General features: G+C 40.3%; 1 protein-coding gene across 1 annotated transcript in view; it reads left to right on the top strand.

Annotated features, from left to right (window-relative positions):
• The first annotated feature begins 15,482 nt into the window (after nucleotides 1-15,482).
• The window catches only part of AGPS (alkylglycerone phosphate synthase), a 55,188-nt gene continuing 45,064 nt past the window's right edge, over nucleotides 15,483-25,606 (top strand). The window contains exon 1 of the mRNA XM_054380972.1: nucleotides 15,483-15,661. Within this exon, the coding sequence (XP_054236947.1) occupies nucleotides 15,483-15,661 (179 nt within the window). The remainder of the gene's footprint in view (nucleotides 15,662-25,606) is intronic.

Below are 25,606 nucleotides of genomic sequence, written 5' to 3'. Positions count from 1 at the left end.
GCTCTGTATGCCATGCTCCACTCACACTCATGCAAGGTTCTCCATTGCTTAGGACAATAGAGGATGACAAATACTCCAATTCTGGAAAGAAAAATATAAAATACTTATATCCACCTGTTTGAGAAAGTATATATTTTTTTCCTTGATCTAATTCCAAATAACTATGTCAAATTATGATCTGTATCCAGAAATTATGAACCTTGCTGTTGAATTTTGATCTTCTGGGTCGGTCTGACTTGCTCATTAGTGCCCTAAGTTCAGGTGCAGGGAGGCGATATCACCTGAACATCCTCCAGGGAGAAAGCAGGGCTGCCTAAAATGTTGTCAGTGTTACACCTCCCACAGGGAGAACATTTTCCAGTATTATTTTGTATTTTGCAATATTAGTGTTATTCTTAGGGCTTTTTCTACTATTCAGTAAACCATTCTACTAAGGCCATGTTTGCACAAACAAGTGCTATGAGTTCAGCTGAGAAAGGCAGTTAGACAACTTTTTAGCTTTCCAATATTCAGATCAACCCAAGGAGAGAAACTGGGAGGTAGCTGCCTACAAAGTTTGTTCCTGCAGTTCCCTTTGCCCACTAGTACCCAGAAAAACTCTGAATAAGCTGTGAAGTTATGCACAGAAGGGTCCAATATCTTGTAGCTCTTTAAGCAATTTTGTCCTCAGTCAGAGACCTATCCTTTAATTTGATGCCTCTCAGTGGATTATTTTTCTCTCAATTGTCATGCCAAACAGTTGTCTTTTTTTCCTTTCCTTTTCTTTTTTTTTTTTTCCCCCACAGAAAGGCACCTGTTCAATTTTAGATACTGTTCAGCTTGTTCCACTTCAGTGGTCTGCACTACTCCTCTGAGAGCCCTGAGCTTTTCACATTATTTCAGGCCGCCAGCTCTCTTATGTGCTTTTCCCCAGCAGCCAATTTTGCTTGGAAACTCTTATGACTGAGCCAACTTCCATTCCTTCATAAAGGGATATCCTCTTGTTATTGCAATTGAGGAGTTCCATAAGAGGCTTTTAATGTCTCCCAAGTGTTGTTATGTACAATAAAACCTTGAATTAAGCTTTACCTAACACTTGTTCATGCAATATTCATTTATTGGCTAACTGCATTTGTTCCTGTTGTTGACAAATACTTTTAGGTTTATTTCTAATAAACAAATACATGACCAAATTAATGCAGGAATGAATAAAATGTTATATGGTATGCTTGAGTAGCAGGAGCAGCTTGAAGCCTGAAATCACTACAATGTACACTGCCATCTTGTGTTCTGAAGTTCTAGATAACACAAAAAAGCACACTATACTTTCACAAAATAGCAGTCGGCCTTATGAGTGGAACTGCAAGGTTCTAAAAAGACATTTACTGTATTTTTCTTTTCTTTCTTGTAAAATGTAAAATAGTCTTTAAATAGCAAGTCTCACTGTTAGCTCTAAATTAATCTGTTCTAAGGATTCATTCCTTTTAATTAGTGATTTGTTGGTAACCTGATAAAAACAAACCAACCCAAACCAAAACCAAACAAAAAACAGACTACAGAGAAAATTTTGCTATAGCCAAGCCATTCTCTTTTTCCAGCAATAAGTCCAATACAGACTCCAAAGAATAGCTCTGTGGAAGGCAGTCTCTGAGCTGGTGTAGAGTTGCCAGAGGAGTTGCATGCCAAATGCTTCTCATCTGCAAAAAGTGGGTGTGATAGAAAAGAGAGAAGACTTGTATTTTCAGCTGGAATCTCTGTCTTTTTAAACAACTGTAGTCTGAACATAACTTGATCATTCCTGAAGATGTTCCAGTACTAGAGTACTGGTCACTTGGTTGAAAGTGGACTTAAAAGTGACATTTACTTACAAAATTAAGAAAGCAAATCTAACATCTCTGCCCTGTGGTGTTTATTCAAAACTGGATTCAAAACACAAAACTAATGACATGCCTTTGTTAATTAAATAAGAACTGCATGCTCTTCCTCTAAAAATGATTGTTCCTTCCTAATGTGCTCATCAAAAAGGTCTCACTGTGTATGCATACTTCCAATTGCTTTCACTGTCTAACAGTATTTAGCTCTGCCTTTTTATTATGTTTTTATTAATGCCAAGTTCTTTGTATAGTTGTTTACTATTGCAAATACCTAGGAGTACTCTTAAACACAGTTTTGAACAATGGTTCTATAAAACTCAAAGGATTTATTCCATACAGCTGCTGCCACCTGAAACAAGCATAAGCTAGGTAGGGAAAAGGGTGCCAAAAATCAAATACTAAGCTTAGAGACACCTGGGGCAGGGCAGGAAATAGTAAAAACATATCATGGTAACTGATGCCAAGGTAGAAGGGCAGAATGGCAGAGAGAAGCACACTTGGCCTTACTTGCTCAGAAGTTCCCCTCAGGTTAGTTGCTTTCCATGCCAGAAACCTTTTTAGTACCTCAGTCTAGCATTTCTTATCCCATTTGCACACATTTTTGTATGTGAATTTACAGCATTACTTGCCACCTCTGAAATGAAAATGCTTGCAGCACCAATTATTGACCTCTGCAGGCAGTACTTCTGTTTCCCAAGGTTACTTTTTGTGGCTTACATGCTTAATGTAACAGCACAGAGAGTTTAAACAACCTGTCTCTCTTGTGAAATTAGTAGTTAGAATGATTCAAAAGAGCTTTTGCTCCTGCAATGATACTTTTATAATACTTGACGCTTTTTAAACGTGTCTTCAAAAGGCAATGTGTGCATTGCGGTCTGGTTGCATAACCTCCTGTTTCAGTAAGAGGAGAACATTAAAACTGTTTGCACAACACATTGCACTCAGTGTTTAAATAATGCAAAAAAGCTCACTGAAAGGGACTTTGCAGTTTCAAGATCTTGAATGCTTTGCTACGATTGTTAACGCTATCTTATTTATCTGCCTGTAAGATTCCAGCCAGTTTTCTTAGTTTTCTAGCATAAGGTTGTACTCGCTTAATCTATATTTTTTCTACGTTGCCATTTGTAGAATTTTTCATACAGAAAAGCTAATTGGCTACATATGAAGAATAAAACAGCAACTTGTATTGTGCTAGAAATTATATCAAATAAATCAGGAAACTATTTTTTGTAATCTCTGTACTACAGAAATCTCTGCCTGGGTGTATATATACTTCCCCAGTGAGTGAACAGCGCTGGTGGCAACGGTAACAGGAAAAGCAGAAGAGGGAAAAGTACCGCAAACGGAACAGACCCAAGAAGAGAACTGACATCTACTCTGTCCTCGGTTCCTGAAGAAGGGGGTTGACAAAACTTGCGACTGGTCAGTCTAAGCCTCTTAAGGACTCCATGCTCCAGCTTTTGAGTCTCTGCCAATGGTCACCACCCTGTGTTGGACTGCATAATGTTCTAGCAATGGATGAAAGTTTGTTGTTTTCATTCTTAGTTTGTTTTTCAGTAGTTATTTCATTTTGTCATTGTGAGACCTTTACTGATGCTAGAAGGTATCTGTCCATCAGCCCACCCATCCTGGTAATTACTTAGTGTCAAAAAATTAATGGTCAGAGACAAAACATTAGGGGTAATTCTAAGCAGATGAATTGTTGCATGTTGCAGTACCATGTCTGAACTACTGGGTGAATGCTGAATGTGAACTTTGGACTTCCACGTTCCCATCTAGGAGCGCATTCCAACCACCTAAAGTCACAGCCATTTGGCAGACTTTCAACCACCAGGTGCAGCTGGGTCATGTTAAATGTGCAGTGCCGTTGGGAACAGCAAAGAACATTGAGAGAACATAACCAGGGAACGGCAGATAGAATTTAATTGAACAAAAATTCAAAGTATTTTTTTATATTTTCTCCTCTAATTAAGTTCAATATTTCTAAGCTTTACCAGGGATACAAAGCCTGCCATTTTTGCAACCTTTTGCAGTCCTGGTAGAAGTAAACTGTCACATATCCCTGGAGCACAGCCTACAATTCCCAGAGGCCTTCTGTGTATCTTACTACTCAAGGAGAGTTGTCTGAATAAAAGAGAGATAAACCACAAAGCACAAAATAATCAGGCCTTGAATTTAAAGTTATTACAGGTTTTTTGTTTACATTTTAACAAAGCTGCCTTTCCTTTAAAGTGTCCATCTGTAGGACTATAAATGTTAGTGACAAAGCCTCTGCTTAGGTTTATTTTCTGTTACCAAGAGGAGTTGGCCATCTGCTGGGTAAAAGGAAAAGCTGTGCTTTGGTGCCTTTGGAAGCAAAGGTCACAAATAGCACATCCTCAGTCCTTTGCCAATGACACAGGCTGTGTCTGATCAAAAAATGTCATGTTAACCCTCTGCTCAGCTTACCAGATCTTGTCAGATGAGAACTCAATATTGTGCAAATTTAAATGGCTTTCACATTTCACATGCTGCCTATGTGAGATTCTTGCTGTCCCCAGATGTAGGAACGTCTGCACCAGCTGGGTACTCTCAAGGCCTGCTGCCTGCTCTGGGTTTGGCCTGCACTAGGACAACCTGCAGGAATTTGCAGGGCTGAGGGCACTGCATCAAAAGCTTGCTACAGAGGCACTGTTTCAAATCAGCTTATCACAGTTCATCACTCCAGAAGTCTGGGAGATGCTTGTGTGCAGGGACTGATGACTTCTGGAGTATTGCTCCAACATTTAGTACATTTTAGACTCCTAGGGGCAGTGTGCAAGGTAAGATGGAGTGAAAAATGAAGGGTTGACGGGATGGGGGGAGGGCGAAAATCAAAAGCTTTTGTGTTAAACCCAGTCAAAATATAATTGACTGAAATCTCAAGTAAGATTAGCAAGGCATAAGGATCAAGTCTGCTTTTTTTAACATGGACAACAACGCCCTACAAATCAAGCAAGAATTATGGAAAGCAGGAATACTTGGCATTCCTGGGATACACGGTATCACCAGGAAAAAAAATCTGAGGCAAATAATTTTTCCTTTTAAATATTTTAATGGTATTTAGAAACAAAATAAAATGTATTTAGACACTATAACAGAAGTGTTTAGAAAATACTTTGCTAATAAACAAATAGGTTTCAGTAGAAGGAATGTGCTATGCCTCTGTATTCCTGCTCCAAGAGCAGAGAACTCTCCACTGAAGATACAAAAGCAGTGCTTTCTGCACTGAGAGTTGGAGAATATGAATGATGTGCTGAGCATATATGAGGAATTTAAACATCTTATTAGAGGAATAAGACAGAAATTAGCTTCAGCTATTTAATAAAAAAATCAAATTAGGGACTTCAAGAACAGGCATTTCAGCTCTGTCTTGCTTTTCTGAAGTCTCACCCTCTCCATTCCAGCTGAAATTTAGTATTTAAATACCAGTAAGGCAGTTTTAATGCTCTTGGCCCAATCTGCTTTGCACCAAGATGTCCTGGGTCAGTACTACTCTTGTCAGAGCAAGACAATCACCCTGACAAATGTCTCAATCTTCTAATGCTCCCTCTGCCGAATTTATTATAATGGTTTTATTCTTCCTTCAGTCACAAGGTTGTACTATTACCCTTAACTGCCCTCTTAAAAGTAATCCATACATTGGCCAGGAGGGAGTGCTCTAGCAGAGAAGCCAACACTATTATCCCAGAGTCTTGATGTTCCAGCAGGCTTGGGAATGATTGCCTTGAGGTTTCTCACCAAGCTGCTTTCAGTTCACAAGAGCATGAGGAATCACTCAGTATTTCTTTTTATGCCCAGTCATTAGATATATTTACAGTAGTACTTTCTCCCTCAAAGTTTGGCACTGTTTTCTTTGCCCTCACTTTCTGTTTTACAACTGTCCCTTTACCCCTAAACTTCCAGTGCTGCAGCACCGAGGAGCCATGAACACAAGGACAGTTGTTGTTTGTTTTTTTTTACTTCTCAACACACAAAGAATGTTGTGTTAAAGAGAAAATAAATTCTGTTTTTCTCTCATTTGAAAATGCCTACCTTCTTCAACGGTATCATTGCATGCAATGGAGCAGTGAGCTGGTCCCCTATCAAACAAAGAAAGCAGTAGAGATTAATTATCTCACAAATATTTTGGAGAAAAAAGCAGTTCACCCATTTGTGCTGCTCCATTTCCCATGTTTTCAGCTGAAAGAGCAGGCTGCTGTCTAAATTGATGGCATCCTTTTCAGCTGAGACCAGCTTAATATATTTTGTGCTCTTCAAAAAAAGGAGCTGCCTTTGTTGTCCCTTGTATGCACCACATTTCTCTGTTGAAACAAAGCCCTGGAGAACAGCACTGGTTTGACAGTGCCCAAGACTGTAGTTCTCAGGGTCTGGCAAGGCAGCAGCAGTAGAGGCATTTAAGGTGTCCAGTTGGTGCAAAATCCTTAGGGTAAACTGAAGCTATTCTTTAATTCTATATACCTAATTCAACTTCCACATGAATAAACAAATATGCAGCTGAATTCAAATCATGTTATCATCAGGAAGGAAACAAAATTTTTTAAAGTTAAAATCAACAAATAGCCAGTAATTCCAGAAGTGAACCAGAGACAATTTGCCAGGCTGCCGGCTAGTGACTCTCTCATGATTCAGTCTGCTCTAGCAATGCTTGCTTACTTATAGGTAATGACACTTTTTAATGGTTCCTACCCATGACTGTCCACTCTGCCCATATCCTGGAGGCTCTCCCTCTCATCACAAAGGCAGTTTAGCTGCCTGTGGAGCAGCTGCTGAACTGCTCAGGTTTATAGCCTTGCATAGTCAGACAAATTGCCACTTCTCTCTCTTTAATGTGCTGTACTGTAATTCGCAAAATCCTTAAAATCATCCATTTTTATTAGCATCAATAATATTAAAACTGTATTTTTAAAACTGCAGCAGCTTTGCATCTGAGCAGAAATGTTCCTTTTACTCATATAAATATTCTATTAAGCTGCCTTTGACTCCCCAGCCCAAACTGCAGTTTAACAAACATTTGGTTCATTTCACAAAATGACAGAATTTGTTCATACGTCCTTGACTTACTACTTGATTTCATTGTTATTGTCAGCCTGTCTGCCCCTCCTGGTTTTTGTTTCTCATATGGGGGAAAACTGAAGAGCTTAGACCCAGGTCCAGGGAAAGGAGAATGGAAATAAGGCATGGGAGCTGCATGCTTTTGCACAACCCATAATGCAAATGCATTGCAACAGCATATGTGCACATGTACATTGTACAGTCATTATGTACTGGCACAATGATCAATTAGCTGAATGTAACCCAGGAAATCACTCCCTTTCTGCTGTGGTTAGCCACAAGTGCAACACCACGTGGTGGATGTTGCGCACCAGCCTGCGGTTAAGTAAGTTCCCTGTTCACAGTTCTGTGCCTCCAGTTCCTCTCTCCGTGGTTGTCATTCCCCTTTCCCTTTACTCTAATCCTTGAGGTACAGCAGAGGTACAAAAGAAACCCGTTACGAGAACATCGAAGACCTTGTGCTCATGGCACTGGCAGTCTCCTGATGAAGTTTCCTGTGCTGAAAGCACATAAAAAAAGCCATTTGATGGCATTCAACAAATCCAAGTGCCGGGTGCTCCACTTTGGCCACAACCCCATGCAGAGCTACAGGCTGGGGTCAGAGTGGCTGGAGAGCAGCCAGGCGGAAAGGGACCTGGGGGTACTGGTTGACAGCCACCTGAACATGAGCCACCAGTGTGCCCAGGTGGCCAAGAGAGCCAATGGCATCCTGGCCTGCATCAGGAATAGTGTGGCTAGCAGGAGCAGGGAGGTCATTGTACCCCTGTACACAGCACTGGTTAGGCCACACCTGGAGTACTGTGTCCAGTTCTGGGCCCCTCAGTTTAGGAAAGATGTTGAATTGCTGGAGCATGTACAGAGAAGGGCAACGAGGCTGGTGAGAGGCCTTGAGCACAAGCCCTATGAGGAGAGGCTGAGGGAGCTGGGACTGTTTAGCCTGGAGAAGAGGAGGCTCAGGGGTGACCTCATTGCTGTCTACAACTACCTGAAGGGAGGTTGTAGCCAGGAGGGGGTTGGTCTCTTCTCCCAGGCAACCAGCACCAGAACAAGAGGACACAGTCTCAAGCTGCGCCAGGGGAGGTTTAGGCTGGAGGTGAGGAGAAAGTTCTTCACAGAGAGAGTGGTTGGCCATTGGAATGTGCTGCCCAGGGAGGTGGTGGAGTCACCATCCCTGGAGGTGTTCAAGAGGGGATTGGACGTGGCACTTGGTGCCATGGTTTGATAGTCATGAGGTTTAGGGTGACAGATTGGACTCGATGATCTTTGAGGTCTCTTCCAGGCTTCTTGATTCTATGATTCTATGATTCTATGATTTCTGGATATTCAGATTGGCTCTTCTATCTTGCCATACAACTGCTTAGGGTGCTTGATCTCCTCTTGGCACAGCACATGAAGAGAGACCATTAGATGCCTAGTACCACCTCCTGTTTCTGTCTACCCTCTGCCTCACTCTTACTTAATCTATTCTTATCATCTTTGCATGTTTTCTTGAATGCCTTTCTAAAGTCACTAACCTGGGCTGTCTCTAAAAATGAAGGTGAATTGTATTATTCCTCTATATGTAGCTAGTACCTTCAGGAAAAACATCCTTGACTTGTTAGAAGGCAATACAGAAGCAATACAGAAAGGGAAGATGGACCAAACTAGAGGCAATAATACAGCACTGCAGGAAACTTTAGGGGAACAGACTAAGAGGGAAGTGAGTATCACCAAGGGCTAAACAAAGATACAAGTACAGTGGATCAGAACAGTGGATGTTTGGACAAAAGTGTGCATAGCTTTGTGCACAAACTGCAAAACTGCTGCAGGACGTGAAGACACAGCTTAGCCCATGCCCACAATGGAACCTAACAGCAGGGATAGTATTCACTCTTAGCTGTGCACTGAAAGGCTATGGATGTGAATTACAAAAGGATATGGGTGCCTATATATATGAGAACAAATGCAGAGCCTTCAGGATAGTTGTATTCTGTCTACTACTTTCACAAAGCATTTACCATGCACTGTGAAGTTCAGATGTTTCATAATTTTTTTCCTTATTAGTTATAAAAGCTTAACTTTCTATTAGTAGCTACCTGTATAGGATACCTGTACTATTGTGTGAGAGATAATTATGGAATATAAGATCATAATGAGGATAATATAAGTATTATTCAGACAGATAACAGTTTTAATCTAAACTGTAGATGTTGCATTCTGATTTGATGTTCAGTTCTTCTGAGATCATGGGAAAACCTATAGTTTTAAGCAAAGGGAAAAAAATGAAATAATTTTTTCTGGTGTGAAAAGTGACTAAAACAATGGTATTATGTGAAGGGAACTCTAAAAGTGGAATTGAACACTTTAATCAAATACAACTCACATTTAAATAGTCTTTTGTTTGTTTTAAAGAGTCACAAGGTTATTTATCAGCTTCCATTTGGGAACAGTTTTTACATGGTCTGTTCAAACACTCTGCCTGTTCCAGATCTGGTGTTTACACAATTACATTACTTAATTGTGTCTGATGTTGCATACCTTGGTATTCCTTAATGCATACCCAGGTAATTGTCTTAAAATGCAATAGACACCAGAAAAAAACTGTTCCTTCTCATTAAACTCTTAGGAAGGATTTGCAAAAGCTGATTTGTTTGTTGAGCTGCCTTGCTGTCTGATCTAGGAAAGGTTTTTGTTGAGATAGCCACAACGCTTAACTGCTAGAGCTTTAACTGAAGTATGCCACACATTTCTGCTAAGTTATCTGGTAAATTTTCATTTTCCATCAGTAAAGAATTCTGTACTAAGATTCAGTTAAGAACTGCACAAATACACTAGGCTTTTCATCGACACCTTTTTCATATTTTAATTAAGCATGTAAAAATCCAACAGGCTTGAACTGTATTCAGGTGTGATCAGTCCTCTCCATACACTTGTATTTCTCCTTCTCCTGAGGGACTATTTCTCACCTAGAAGCTGTAGAGCTCTTGTCATACACATAAATTGTCTCAAAAAGCTGAGGGAAGCTCTATGTGATGGTATCTGTGTTTGGTTCTACTGAATTGCCTCAATAACTAAATATGAAACTTTTTCTTATCACAGGCTTTTGACATAAGTTGCAGAAGAGCTGAAACTGGGCAGGGCTATATATCTCTCATGCAGAGTTTTCCAGGAAGCTGATCTTCCTTCCCAACAGTTATTTGGATGCAGTAGGGCTGTCATTACAGTAGAGTGAAGAAGTTGAAATGAGTTCACTAGGAATCTGCAAAGCATGTACACTGATAAACATATCTACCACTATTGCTACCAGTGATAGAGTTTAACTGGTTTTACTACCAGAATTAATCAGGATAAACAAATAGAAATGTGTGAACTGGTTGATGCACATACCCATCTGTGCACACAGTTAACAATTTAACAAGGATTTGTCTTTGATGCAAAATGTGTTATACAGAAAAGTCAAATCTGGATATTACCAGTACATAAATGATGATGATGATGAAAATGTATTTCTAATAATTTTGCCTGGGGGCACCAGTGGATGGCTTAGTGAAGTCACAGCAGTTTCACAGAGGAGCTGATGTGCATTTTTTTAATACATTACAGACAAGGATATAGCATTTGCCTCTCAGTGATCAGTTCTTGTTCAGATACAGATTTACTCCTATGGTTTAGCATTTCCAAGCTGTTCAGATCATCTCATTGACTGAAAGCTGAAATGGATTACATCTTTGATACTTGCCCTCTTTACCAGGAGAGAGTTGTCCATGTACAAAATCATCTGTATTTTCAGTATTTTTCAAATAAAGAATATGCTGCCCACCAACCTTTCCGTATGAAAATAGTCAGCTTCTAGTTGGAGATCTTGAGATAGGAGGTTTCATTCATGGTCCATGGTCTGCAGGCTTTTACCAACTTTTTGCTGGTTTCAGTTTCTCCTAACCTTTCCAAATCTAGGTGGATCCTTGTGAATGGTCTGAGGTGCTGCAGGTTCTGAGGCCTGCACTCTTCTCATTCTGTGACACTGAGGTCTGCAAGTTGAGCTTTATATTGCCATAAGCTGGTAGTGGATGGATAGACAGATGGATGTGGTGCCTTTGCCCCAGAGTCTCTGCTGACTCTATAAAAATGGCACAAAGCCTAAGTAGGTCTTAGACAAATTGGCCCCTTTCAGGAAAACTTCTTAGGCTGTTCAAATATCAACAAAACTCCTCCAAGAGCATTAATTACTTGGTGTTGACATGTTAATGATTGGGTGTAAGCTTTCTTTATCTTTTTGTTTCTCTGGTGAAAAAATAATTAATCTCAAGGTCTTATGCCCTTTCTCCCCTTTCCTTGCTTCATCAGCTTCTGAGCCCATGATTCAGCTGTGGATGTCCCACACCCATCCAGTACCTAGGGCGGCCAAAACCCCACCTCTTCTGTAGGTGGTGGCTTTTTGTACAGAGTACAGAACAAAAAGGTGTTCTAATATGTTAGTGTCAATCTCATCTGAATAGTAGTTGAACTAGAGAAAGCAGGAACATCTAAAGCACACCGTATTCAAATAGTTATTTCCTTCTCTTTTAACCTTACAAGTCTTGAAAAAAAAAAGGTTTCTCATTTCCCATCTTTTTAGAAAGCAAAGAATTCTTTATGTTCATTATCTCATTGGCTACTATTATAATGTTCTGTTGCCCTTAGAAGCAGTGAGGTGAATTATCTCATAACTCAAACCTTTAAAAGTGAAATTAAAAAAAAATTAAAACCCCACAACCTTTTTTTCCTACTATTTAGTCAATAAAGGAACAGCAGAAGCATATACTACAGCACTGGCAACTCCTGCTCTTTTCAGCTGGGACCAGGAACTTTCTCAGGTTTCAATAAAATTTCTTTGAAATTTTGTAGAATTCTTTTCACCAGTTCAATATGGTAGTCCACCTTCTAGATATGTGCAGTTACTGTTTCAGCAACTTGTAAATTGCTGAAGCTTCTAAGGCTTATCCCATCAATTAATTTTCCACATCCGATACCTACATCTCAAGGGATCTCATACTACACTGGGTGGGTTTCAACAATCTCTTGAAGAACTTTATTCAAGGCAAAGAAATTTATCAGAAGAGTCTTTCCTTTTCGCAACCTGTGTATGGCTTGACCAAGCGTGCAGCCTTTTGTCCTTAGTAACATGTTTCCTCTTTGCTTTCCCATGGCACTACTGTGTAATAAAGCTCTGAGACAGCAAGTTATGAAGTCTTCTCTGAAAGTTTAATGTATTTTGGCTACTTTATTTTGTATTACACTGTAAACTCTCTGTAAAACTGTGTTTCTTGAAAATGCCAATACACAGAATTCTGGAAATGCAAGTCTTTGATGATGTGACACATTTCGATGATGTCACATTTTGCTGGCATTTCACACACACAGATGCACTCAGGTATGTGGGAAGGGCAGCACATGGAACAGCAAACACTGCTGTTTTGTCTTGGCAATTACAAGCCTAGTTCAATCTGTCGTGATGTAGATGTGCTGGTATTTTTTACTAAAATTAGTTACTTTTGGTGTCACAACCATATTACTTTCAAAATTGTTTCCTAAGTTTTCTTTTTACTTACTAGACAGGCTTTATAAGAATTTATTTGACACATTTTCTTAGAATATGCCAGTGGTTCACAGCAGGCAAATGATGAGAAGCAGCACCCTCACAATGCACCAGTACATTATGTTGCTGCTTCTCCTTAAGAAGTTTGCCATCCTTCCAAAGGAGCTGCGGATTGCATGCAGAGCACTGGCAGAAACTCAGCATTCTTACTTTAAGCAAAGACCTCTCTTGCACAAAACTGAGACGTTGCTTAGCTAAACGTTTTCCCCATCTAAGACAAGGGCTCTCACTGTATTCCAAACCATACCCCCATGCCTCTACCATTCCCAGTTAAATCTCCAGCCACACATGCACCTGAAAATTAATTGGGAACTTTTTGGAAAATTAAGTTCTGAGGTGGTGACAAATTTTGCTTATCAGATAATAGCTGAATTCAGTTCTTTACTGGGAACCTTTATGACTAGCATCAAATAAATGAGCAACAGGATCATTGTTGTTCCTTACAAATGACTGTGATACAAAGAAACATTCTAGAAAAACCTAAAGCTTACTACAATGAGTCTAGTATCTCTTTGTCAGCGTTTAGCAATGTGGAAATATTTAGATAGCTGTGACTTAATGTCCCCCCAGCTATATCCATAACTTCAGTAAACAATGTGAATGGAAACTCAGTCAAGAGACCCGTGTTCATTCCCTGCAGACTGCCTCCACAGCAGCAGACAGTTAAATGTGGATATGCATGAGTTAATACACAAAGTATTACACAAATTATTCACAGGGGGGAAATTTAACTCCATAACCAAACTATCAAACTGCCTGAGCAGCTGTTTATATAGAATGAATACAAGAAACCTAACCTAAAGTTTGAGAGGCCATTGCAACTAGTGCAATTCCTGCCCCAGGAAAACGACAAACTGTTTTTTAGTCAAACTACACTGCTTTCCCTCAGGTCCTATGAGGGTTGATCCTATATTGCCACACAATCCTCAGTGTATTTATCTTGAAATCAGTCTCCCTAGGGAGATACTGTTACCCCTGACTTATCTATGGGGACCTATGACTCAAAGAGACACCAATATTGCGTATGAAGTAGGGAACCGAACCAAAGCCTCACTGCTTGTGCCCTACATACTGCTCCCTGGAGAACCTTCAGCTAGATGCTGCTCCCTGGAGAACTTTCTGCTAGATGCTTAGCTAATGGAAAGGTATCATGCTGAAGTATGGGAGAAAAAGGTCCCTGGAAGAAATTCAAAGAGGGTGAAGTGAGAGTTTTATGAATTTTCATGTGATCCTACTTCATATACGTGATATAACAAGCATGGGGCGTACACAGAAGGAATGAACAAATAAATCAACAGTGACAGGCAACATGTCATCATGAAAGCATTTGTAATTGCATAGATGACAGCATTCCACTTCAAGACTTCCAAAAACCTGGTTGGTGCCATCCCACTGCAAGAGCTGACAATGAAAGTAGGTCTTGTGTGACAATAGCATAGGCTTGTGTGTGAGGCATTTCATGTCGCAAGGAAAAAGTTGAAATTAATCTGAGCAGGTCATCTAGCCCATTGTCTTGCCCTGAGCAGAACTGCTTATAATGATATCATCTCTATTGACAGACTTACGTTGTCTGTTCCTAATGAAGGTGACTTCATTCTCTACTTAGGCAGAAAACATTTTTTTTTATTTTCACTGCCATTAGAAAGTACTCCAATGCTAATATTAAAGTTATACCTACAACTTTGAGCTCGTTACTTCTCACCAACATAGCCAGTGCATGAAGGACAGATTGATTGTTCCCTTTCACTTCATAGCAGTCTTATATATTTCAAGTCTGGTAAGCTATCTTCCTTAGCCTTCTGTAATGGACTCAGTTTGTTGAGCCTTTGTTCATTCTCTGATGAACAAAACCCTCCTTTCATCTTCTTTAAAATTTTTCCAATTCCCACATCTTTTTTTTTTTTTCTGAGTGGAAATTCAAAGCTGACCAAAGCACTCTAGTGCATTAAATTCCTAGTAACAGATAGCACCTGGGGTATCTGCTATCTCCCCTTAAATCCCAATTCTTCTCCTTCTTCAAAGTGATGCTACATGGCATTTGCAGCTGTTCCCACTGGGCTCAAACAGGGTCAGGATTGACACTTCCATACCTAGTGATGGCTGTATGCACTATAGAAAGGGATATATTCCCACCAAGCAGACAGTGTTTATTTCATGGTGTAGATTTACTGGGAGGAATGGATCACCAAGAGCCTGGAGTTTCTCTTCTAGCAATACATGGCATGGCAAGAACAGCCAGGAGCTCTTGGCTGAGCATCACCCCACTCACCTGGTCCTTGTGTCCCTGTCAACACTAATGATAAAATCTGTAACTCCTGTAGGATTAACTGTTACCTACCACCCTGTTTATTAAGTAACCCACCTATCTTATTGCCACTAATTAGGATTTCATCAGTAACTTAAGCAATGCTAGTTTTTAAAGAATACACACCCTTGTGCTCTCTTAAACCTCTTTACAGATGTAAAGGTAAGAACTCTCCAATAAATCTTTTTTTTTTCCTCATGTTTTGTCATGTAAACCCTAAACTGCTAAGTTAGGAAACTACTCGGGCGGGTAGCACGACCTATTACGGAAACAGACCTCGGCTTCAAACCTCCCGCACACTGCGCATCTTCCACTGCCGTTGAAGAGCTGGAAAGCCGCGGGTCCCCCAGCTCCGGCTCAGCAGAGGAACCAAGGCCCGCACGCACAACCGCCCTGCAAGGCAGGGGAAGGCAAGGCAAGGCAAGGCAAGGCAGAGCGGGGTGGGGTTGGGTGGGGTGGGGTGGGGTGGGGTGGGGCAGGGCAGGGCGGAACGGAACAGGGCGAGGCGAAAAGAGGCGGGAAGACCGCAAGCGGTGGTGCATGCTGGGATGGCCCATATGAGGGGAGAGCGGGGAGACTCCTTCCGCTCGTCCGACCTCTCACCCGGCGGCGATTGGCGGCACAACACGGAAGTGCGATGGCGGCCGCGGGAAGCGGCGGTGGCTCCCCGTCCTCCGCCCGGCGGCGGCTGCGCATCATCTCTGGGCACTTGCGGGGCTCGCCACGGGCTCTGGAGCAGCAAGTGCTGTGCGCGGACCCCTGCAAGGCGCAGGGGGGCTCCTCTGGGCCGTCCTCCGGCTCTATCCCGAAGAAGCGGTGGGTGCGGGCGGGGGTCCCCGCGGCGCAGGAGGCTCCGAGCTGCGCCGCAGGGTTCGCGCCGGGCCGGGCGGGCACCTGGAGCGGCCAGCTGTCGGTGCGGGCCAGCGCTAGGGCAGCCTGTGCTGCAGACAGCGGTCTCTTACTTGGGGATGGGTGTGGGCTTATGGGGCCTGGGGGAGGTCTCGAGTGGGCCGTGCAGGGAGCTGCGTGGTTGGCAGGGCGATGTTGAGAAGATAGCGGCGGGGAGGAGGACGATGAGGCTAAGCCCAAACGGCAGTCAAGTACTTTAGCGATTCGTAGGATACTGTAGGAACTCCCATGAAACCGAAGGAAGGTGGTTTTCAGTCTCTGACTTGTTTCTGTAATAATTGTATTAAAATAGGAAGTTGTTCAGTCACCTTAATAACTGGAGAAGAGACTCGGTGTTTGGCAAACACTTGAGACTGCTATAGCGAGGACTGTAGCACTTATGAAGAGCAAGCTTTGTATACGGACTTTTCAGTCCACAAATATGCAAAACTGCCACCTTACAAGGATACTGACAAAAATGTGTTCATACATTGGACTCTGACTCACGTTTCTTAGATATTAATAGTTACAAGCATATTAATTATCTTTTCTGTTTCTTACCATATTCAGTAGTAAGGAATCTCAGGTCATAAGAGACCAGAGGAAGACAGTTTGCTTACTTTGTTCAAAACAGTTTCACTAGCTCTCAGATTTATTTTTCTAGTAGATTCTTTCAAGTGTTACAATTAAGCTCCATTAAACTGTGGACAACTACTAGTAAGTTTGTCTGTGGAGGTGGTAAAGAGGCAGCTAGGGCAAGTAGTAGATAAGAAAGTTGTTCCTGTGAAGAAAATCCATTCATCTCATGGTTTGCTCTAAAGTTATTTTAATAAGAGAGCAAGGGACCATCTGAATTATTCCGCCAGGCCATTTATTGCCCAGGGTCACAAGCTGAGCTTGCCTGCTTTGGGAGGATTCAGATGTCACAGGCATGTGGTCAAATGTTAACAACTTTGAAAACTTTTGGTTCTTACTGCTCTTGCAAGAGATGTGTCAGACTGCTGCTCCCAAAATTGTTGCATTCTATATTGAGTTTTGATTTGTTTTGAATTTGGGAAGAAATCACTGTTTCATAGAAAACACCAGTTTAGGGGGAATTCTTTTAAATGGATTACTGATTAATTTCTACTGCCAATTAACGCATCCCTGATGAGCTGGAGAAAGGCTTTTGTGAAGATGCATGTGACCCAAAAAAAAAAAGCTTCTTTCACCATGGTCACGCAGACATAGTGGTTTTCTACAAGTTATAGGCATTGCTCTCTCGTATTAGGATGTGTTATATGACCATAATGTGTTATTATTTTTATTCTAAATAACTTGTTCAGATAAATACTAAAAATCATGTTGCTTCAAAGAGCTTATGGTAAAAATGGTACAACTGCTGAGTACTTTGCTGTGAAAGTGTAAGGCAGCTGCTGGAAGGCTTGGTTCATATCAGAGATACAGCTGTCTTGATGTACTTGGAGCCCAGCCTTTTTGTATGTATACAACCAAGGCCAAAAATGTCTTGAAGGGGGCTGTATCTCTCTGTTAACGTTTCCTCTGAACATCTGAGAGCTAGTTGAAACGTGTTTGAGATGTTGCATGTGAAAATTCTGATACTTAAATACAGCTTGGATATGAGCATCTAGGTACAGCTTGTGTTTGAGGATAATACCCAGGTTTTGAAGTGAGTGAAGGGAGAGAAATACAGTTTTGTTTCTGTTGCTGATTTGAAGATGGCAAGTGATGAACGTCTGAAGTCTGTTCTAGTGACTTCCAGCTAATCTGCAGTTGGCTCATCTACTTGTGAGACATAGGTTGATTGAAGAATCTGGTAACCTATAGGTTGAAACAGCAATGCTTACGTGGCTCTCATCAGCCGCACTGGGACAGTCCAAACCCGGGTGCTTTATTTTTTTTTAAGATCTTCTGTATGATGATTCAGCTTTTCTCTCTTTTGACCTATTGCTTTCATTTTTACTAGCAAAGCTGCAGCAAAAAGTGCTTTAAGCAAGACTTTAATTCATGATGCCTATTGCCAAAGCTACAGATCTAGGTGCATTCTCCTCAAGGTGCAGTTCTTCTGTGAATGCTTCCTGTGATGAAAAAAACCATATGTCCAATTGTACTATGTTATGTGTGTGTCTCTAACAAAATATTTTTCTAGCTGCTTATCCAATGGTTACCAGACAGTGACCTGAAGAAATGATGGCTTTCTTGTGGACAGTTCAAAGAGTAAGCTGTTAAGGATCTTAGCCAGGCATTAGTCATCACCAGGGAGGGGAGGAAGGAGAGTATGTGAAATTGACAGATAATCTGTGGGTGCTCATCTAACTGTTTTTATTTCTGAATAAAAATGCCTCTGAAGGTTAAATGGTGAAATTAAAGGTTGTAATAATTTTAAGATGATGGTTACTGAAATGGAAAAATGCCTCTAAAAAAACAAGCAACTCTACTCATCTGAATGTCTTGATGGAAGTCTTGGGTACTATATATATGGGTGGAGAGTTGTTACTTCTTTGTAGAGTTCCTGGCTGTATTTTTGTATTTTAATTCAGTACAGCAGTGGAGGATGGGGACTGGGGACTTACACAGTGTGCCGAAGCCAGAGCAGGATTATAGGCATGCTGAAAGACCTACTGAAGATACTGAGTTTGAAAGGAACTTCTTCTGAACTTTTATGTTGTGCTGATGACTTTTGTTTACTGGTAAGCTCACATTGCTTGCAAGACTTGAGTGAAAAACTTACATGCGGTTATTTTGAAGATTAAGTATGTGAAATGTTGAACTCGTACTGCCTTGAAAATGGTGAAGTGCTGCAACTCCCTAGAACACAGCTGTACCAGAGTAGCTGTTATGTATGCCACAAAGTAAGAGTGCCTTATAGGTGGAGCGTGCACTGATGCTAACCTTGCCATAATAGCTTGTATTATAACTTATTAAAATCAACCTTTAAACAATTTGGCCCTTGTTAAAAGGGAGAATTGGTTGAGTGTTACTAAATGTTGACTCAGTAGCGTGTAGGCTTATATTAGTTTCTGTCCTGGAGCCAAGAGAAAGCAGGGCAGGGCAGGGTTTCCTGATTTTCCTATCTCTTCATGGAGAAACTCCTTTCCTGTGGGCTAGAGAGGCTTGTGGGATATGTTTTAATTATTATGAGCATACTGTTATCCAGGGTAAACTAACGGACAAGTGTATAGCCAGCTGCCTGCTCTATATAAAGTTTATACCCAGGTTGCTCAGGGTGATGTGTTAATATTGCCATACTTTTGTATAGACGCTTGAAGTAGTTCCAGGTAATGATGGTGATTTTAATAAGCGGCATCATGAATTCACTCCTAAAGAGTTGATATGACTTGAATTTAATAAGTAACATCGGAGACTTCATATCTCACCGCTAATACTCAGAGCAATCTTTATAATAAATACTTAACTCTTTAGGCATCATGTTTAACCATCATGATGCTAAACTGAATCTTGGAATAGCTAACTTCTGAAATTTAGGTGGTAGAAACTGAGGATGAAGCAGAACAGGACTGATGACATGAGAGATTTCTAAGTCAGAAGAATAAGTCTGTTGCATTGAGGAAGGTGTGGCAGTTAACAGGAGGCTCTGTGATTGCATCAAAGCAGTTAATTGCTAGTCAAGGTTAATGCTTAAAGTAGAGGAACAGATGAAATAAGATTCTCATATGTAAACATCAGCCTGATAAAAGACAGTGTCATAATCTGCAGGCAAATGTGACTTTATATGCCACAGCAGTTCTGTCATCTGGCTCCGAGTATTTGAATGTCAGGCAGACGAAATGTAAGAAATAACTAAGAATTTAAGTAATATATATTGTTTGAACATGTGATACAAAATAAACCAAACTGGATATATTAATTAGTTACATTTTATTGGAAAAAACCTAGATACAAGTATAAACTATATTTAGTATGTAAAGTACAACATGGATTACAATATGGAAGCAAGTAGGAGTTGACAGCAGACTGTAAAGAATTTGGTAGATTGACTTTACTGAGAGCTGAACAGTCATGTGAAAGAAAATGAATATGTATATATAGCTATTTATTTAAACTTGATTTAGTTAAATGGAATAGGATGATCTCTTAATGCAACAAACTATGATGATTATTTGGACTTCATAGAAGCTACTTTGATTTGGACTATAGTGAGGACAGTCTGTAGTGTAACAGGTTGCAGCCAATTAGACTTTCCTGAAATGTTACTGTACCTCTTAGTAGAGAACAGTCTGAAGTATTAAAATTAGTTGTAGGCTGAATGTGATGAACAAGCATAATAGTGCAGTAGAGTTGTTATATCCAGAATTGGGCTGTTGTATGCAAGTCTTCAGAGCTGATGATAAGGCTGAAAAGTTTTCTTCAGCACTTAACTGATGTATTTGCTACAGAGCACGTTAAAATTTTTCTATCCAGTAGGTAAACCAGTGTCATCCAAGAACTGAGCTTGCAAAGAGTAAATAAATGGCAGACAACTGATTCCTTCGTTCACTTTTTTTTTAAATAGTGACACAGATTTCCTGGTTTTGCAAGCTTTCAAAAAATGCTTCTTAAAGGACTCATCTCTAGCATTTGGAAAAAAAAATCTTTGAATGCTTGTTCTTTTACTGCTTGGAAGTAGCTATCTGTGTGCGTTACTGTAGAACAGTTTCTTCAAAGACAAAATTATGTCAGTTGAAGTAGTAGGTGGAATAGAGATAGCTTGTAGTAAAGTATTCTGTTGCGTAAGAGTCATCATTTGGCTGAGTGTATGCTGAGAAGCATAGTTATAATGTCTTGACTTTACTGAATCTTTAGTTCAGCCTAATGGACTTAAGCTTTCTATGAAAGAACACTAGAGGAATGCTAATTTCCTTATTCCTTGGGGCTTGCTTTATTACAGTGTGGTGAAATGAGTAGTGAAATAGTCAAGGCTAGGAAGGAGAGTTAATGTTTGTTCTGGCAGAACAGTTGGTTGCTTTGCTGTGGTTTGTGTGGTTGGGTTTTTTGTTTGTTTTTTTCAAAAGCACACGGTGTTGTTGACTACCTAAACTCTTGGTCTTTTGCCTGAAATGTTGTCTGCGTTTATTGTAGATAAATGTGTCTATTTATTGTAGATTTAAACTGTTAGTGAGTCCAGGTTTGTGTTGCCATGTCATATATTCAGCAGATAGAATAGCACCTTAATCAGGTGTGTCTGGAGCTGAAAGGTTTTAGCTGAAAGTATGGGATACAAAACTGGAATGTGTCTGAGGTTGTGAAACAGATTTTATTTGACTTCAGACTTGAGAGCGATTACTTTTGGTTTGCTGCAGGGAAGATCCTCCAAGAGGGAAGAAGTATAAGAATGACAAACACAACAGATACTTCCTGCCTGCAGCATGGCATTTTTCTCTAGATAAATGGTACTTTCACAAAGCAGTTCTTGAAGGGATTCCTTGGGCTATATTCCCTTTCCTAATTTTCAGGCACTTGATACTAATTTACTAGTGGCTTCAAAAATACTCTGAAGTGGCTTGCTTATGCAGTTGAGACATGACTCTATAACACAGACTACTTCACTGTAATACTGACTTAGTGCACCCATGCGCTGAGTTTTGCAGGAGCCCTACAAACTGCAGGACTTCTTTTTATTGTTGCATTAGGCAAATACCAGTGCTTTAGCCCATGTGGTAGCCCTTAAAACTACCATTTTAATTTCCAAGAACATGCTTGTTCTTCAGTCATGGAATAGGAATTTTATGTATATGTTGCTATGCTGGGCATCAGCTGGTGATTCAATTGAAAATGCCAGTGGTTATTGTGAGGAAATTGATGTGAGCCTCTTGTCTTTGCTCCACCTGAGGTGCATTTGTTCAGCTGGAATGAACTGCACTTTCATCTGTATCTCTGAAGAAAATACATGAAATTGTCACTTGTCCTTCAACTATGTTAACCAGTGTCTCAGTTTTGTGTGTAAAGTACCAGCTCTTCAGATTGTTTTTGGAGGAGGAGGAAGCTGGATTGATATTTATGTCAATAGATGGTATGTCTGTGTAGTAAGGCAGTGCCATTCTTGGCTAAATCACAATGCTAATGTTTAGAGTTTATGCATTACTTTGTCTTGGTTCTGATATTTCATTGAACTTCATACCTTCATATCTCATAACATTAAGTGAAGAAACTGTTTAATTCTGATTGTTGTAATATTAATGTGCTTTAGGCTTTGGAAAAATAAAAGGCTCTGTATCTGTTGGTGAAACTTTTCTTTTGCAGTAAGAAAGAGAGTACCACAGAACTCAACTGTCAGTTCTAAGTATTGCATATGCAGATGTCTGATACATACTCGTAATGTTCATTTGAAACTACTGGAAAATTATATCCATGGTTTAGTTTCCATGTGGGCTGAGCTTGAATACTTGTTCTTCAGTTTCCTAGGGAGAAACAAGAACTTTTTCAGCCAGTCACTGTGCTGGAGAGTGCTGGCAGGTACAGTTTTCTTGAAATAGTGTAGGTCTGAAGGCTCTTCCTGCTCACCTGAGTGTCTGGATGCCTTGGGAGCATGAGCTCAGCCAGTGATCTGTGGGGTCACCCACCCTTCCAGGCTGGGCATTTTGTCACCTTGTGAGCTTCTGCCTGGTTTGTAAGCACCAAATTGGTCATTTTTGTGTTTATTATAATGCTTTGTGCTGTGACCTAAACAGTGGCCTGCCCAGTGTCTCCTTGATTATTTCATAATCAGTTTTCCAGAAAAATGTAGAAAATGCTTGACATGAAGAAATATTTTACTGCAAAAATCTTTATTGTGTTGAGTCAACCTAGTATTTCAGTGTTGGGCATTGTCATGAAAGTGGAATATTTAAATTCACCAAATCTGGTCACACAGTTTTCATCTATTGTCACTGTTTCCATAATAACTTGTCTGCTTTCAATTTTTTCTTTCCTTCAGACAATATCATTTCATGTATGTATATATAAAAATATGTATTAAAAAGTGAAACTTGCTTTATAGTATTTCATACATTTCAGTAGTGAAGAACTAACTTTCAAGCTAAAAGGCAAGAAAACTGTTTATTTTGTAATATTTCTGGCTAAAATATTCCATGTTTCTGCCAAATCTGAAAGTAGAGTTAGCGAGCTTGATATTTTGCTGAAGCCAATGTACTGAATAGGAAAGCTGTTCTCTCTAAACAAGACAATTTGGGCACAATACAGATCTGAGTAATGAGTTTAAAGCAAGAATAATACAAGATGTTGCTGAGTCTGTCTTTGCTATATATATTATTGGAAAGGGGGCTGGGAAGAAAAAGAGTAAATTACATCTTGCTACACATAGAACATATATAGCATAAACTTTTCAGTTAACTAATTCAAACTGAGCATCTTTTTTTTTTGAGGCTGGGGTATGAAATATTTTAATGCATTTTGAGATATTCCAGTATTATTCAAGTATTCTGATATTGTACAGGGTATTCAGGTTTGAGGGTTTTCTTGCTTTACCATTTAGTAATTAAATTCTTGATTTATTTTTTTTTCTAACAATGAGGCTGGAAACTATTACTACAAGGGAAATTGTTTCAGAGGGTACAAAATATTGAAGTATTAGAGCATACATAATTTGTAAAAATCTGAGTAGGTACAATAGTGGTACATATTAGTTGCAGATCAATGTGTAGTTCCATTGGTCTCAGAGCCAGGATTGCGTACCTTGAGTACAGGAACACATGGAAGGAGCTTTTAATGCGTGCTTATGTCTGCAGATGCTCAACAATTCTTTATGCCTTTTATACTCTTCTGAAATAAAAGTCCTACACTGAGATTTTTTTGGAAATAAAATCTTTGGAAAATGTAGAAGGCTGCATCAATTGCTCAGTTACAGCTTGACTCATTCTTGACAGACAAAGTTAAATGTGATGCTAAGCTGATAGGCAGCTCTAGTTGCTACAACAGTGTTACAAATGTTTAGTATTTAATCATGTGGAAATACAATATTTTATTAACCAAAAATTCTCCCACCAAACTACTTACAATTTTATATACAGATTTGGGTATTTGGTTGTCGTTGATGTTTTCCCAAAACATACATATAAACAATTTTAGCAAAAATCAGAAATTTAGAAACTACAATTTAAATTGGGAAAGAGATACGTGACAAATGCCAGTTTGCCTGCAAGGTAAACTCTTAAGCCACTAAAAGGGAGTGGCTGGCACAGAACCTTTGGAGAGACTTTATAGAAAATAGTTACTCATGACCTGAGCTTCCAGAGCCTTTCTGGGGCTGCAATACTATAGTCCAAAATATGGTGCAGTTGTACAAGTTAAACAAAGCAAAAATGGTGTCCACTGCGTGGAGGCTTTGCTGAAGGAAGCTTTCTGTAGAATTTTGCAGCTTGGCTTTCTGGAGCACATTGCTGTCGAAGAGAGCTTTCCACTCAAGGGAAAGTGTTGCCACTGAGGGCTTTACAGAGCGTGCTGAGGCAGCTTTTCCTGGCTCATGGGCTGCAGCTGCCACAGCAACTTTGCCAGCTAGGAGAGATGGCTTTCTTTCGGCTTGTGGAAGCTGCAGTGGCCTCTTTTGGCTTGTGGAGCAGCAGCAGCTTCAGCTGCCACTTTTGGCTGCTGTGTGTACAGGGCTGCCATGGTTTGGCAGCTTTCGCCTGCGAAGTCTACAGCAGACAATGTTTTTTGGTGCATGGAAATGCTGTGGATATGAGCAGTTTTTTGCCTACATGACAAGGCTCTTGTGCTTTCTGGGTAAACAAGGTTTTTTGGGTAAACACGGTGAGTTGTTTACCACCTCAGCTTCTATTAATAATTTGCTGAGCACAATGTTGGTCAGTGGCAAAAAAAGAAAAATAAATCTTTAGCCTATAGAATAAATGTCTGCTGGAGTGTGTGATGGTCCACAGCACTGCATGGGCATGGCAACTGGCCAGGCACCTGTGAGATGCACGTATTTGTTTATCTCAGGAGACAACATGTCCAAACAAGCCTGGGGACGCTCATGTTTGCACGGATTTGCAGGCGTTTTGCTTTGTCTACTTTTGTGCCAAAACCCTGTCCCCAAAGGGAGGGGGTAAGTGGGGTTTGTGTTTGGAATGTGTTGGGACTTGTTTTGCCTCTCTCCACTGCAAATAGGGCATTGCAGTGGGAGTGCTGCTCTGGAGCTGGGATGTGAAAATAGTTTTCTAAGGAGTGGTGACTGTATAAATCCTACAAAAGGGCAGTATGAAAATGAAAATGTTCTTACACAGGATTGGAAAGAGTTGGAAGTAAAATGGAAGTGCTATTTACAACTATACACAGAAATTACAAAAATACCCAAATTCATATTCAGTCTCAGCCCAGTCTTTCCACCTGGGCTTACAACAACCTCTTTAAGCCAAAAAGCCTTTTGAAAACTTCCCCCACTTTGGCCAAACCTTCAGGCCTCAAATGCCCTACTCTTCCCGCCCCCCATTACCAAACCCTGGTGACGCAGCTGAAATTCGGCTTGCCAGCTCGAGGCCCCTGCCCAGGCTGCTCTAGGCCTTACTCCCCTGAATACCAAACAAGAGATAAGGTCCAGCTGGGAGAAGAGAGAGAGAAAAAAGGGCAGAATAAGCAGGAATGCTTGGTTTTATAGAGATGCAGGGCTTATGGGAATAAAATAACAAAAGATTACACTTTCCAGTGTGTATCTTCTGGACTGTTTAGTCCTCCTGAAATGCTTCTCTATGGTTTAGGACATCTTAGTGCCTTAAACCCACAACAAGGAGGAATGTTGTTACAAAACTTAGTGGTTAAAAAAAAAAACTATGTCTTTGATTGTTTTACGCTTTTTACACTCTCAAAGTTTAAATTTTCGTATTTCCAGCTTACAACTGGAAATGCAGAGCAGGCATGTGTGATAGTGTGTTTCCCTTGCTC

This window comes from Indicator indicator, chromosome 5, assembly GCF_027791375.1.
Source record: "Indicator indicator isolate 239-I01 chromosome 5, UM_Iind_1.1, whole genome shotgun sequence".
Lineage (NCBI taxonomy): Eukaryota > Metazoa > Chordata > Aves > Piciformes > Indicatoridae > Indicator > Indicator indicator.
The sequence above is the reverse complement of the archived record's forward strand: the minus strand, read 5'-3'. Positions and strand labels throughout refer to the sequence as shown.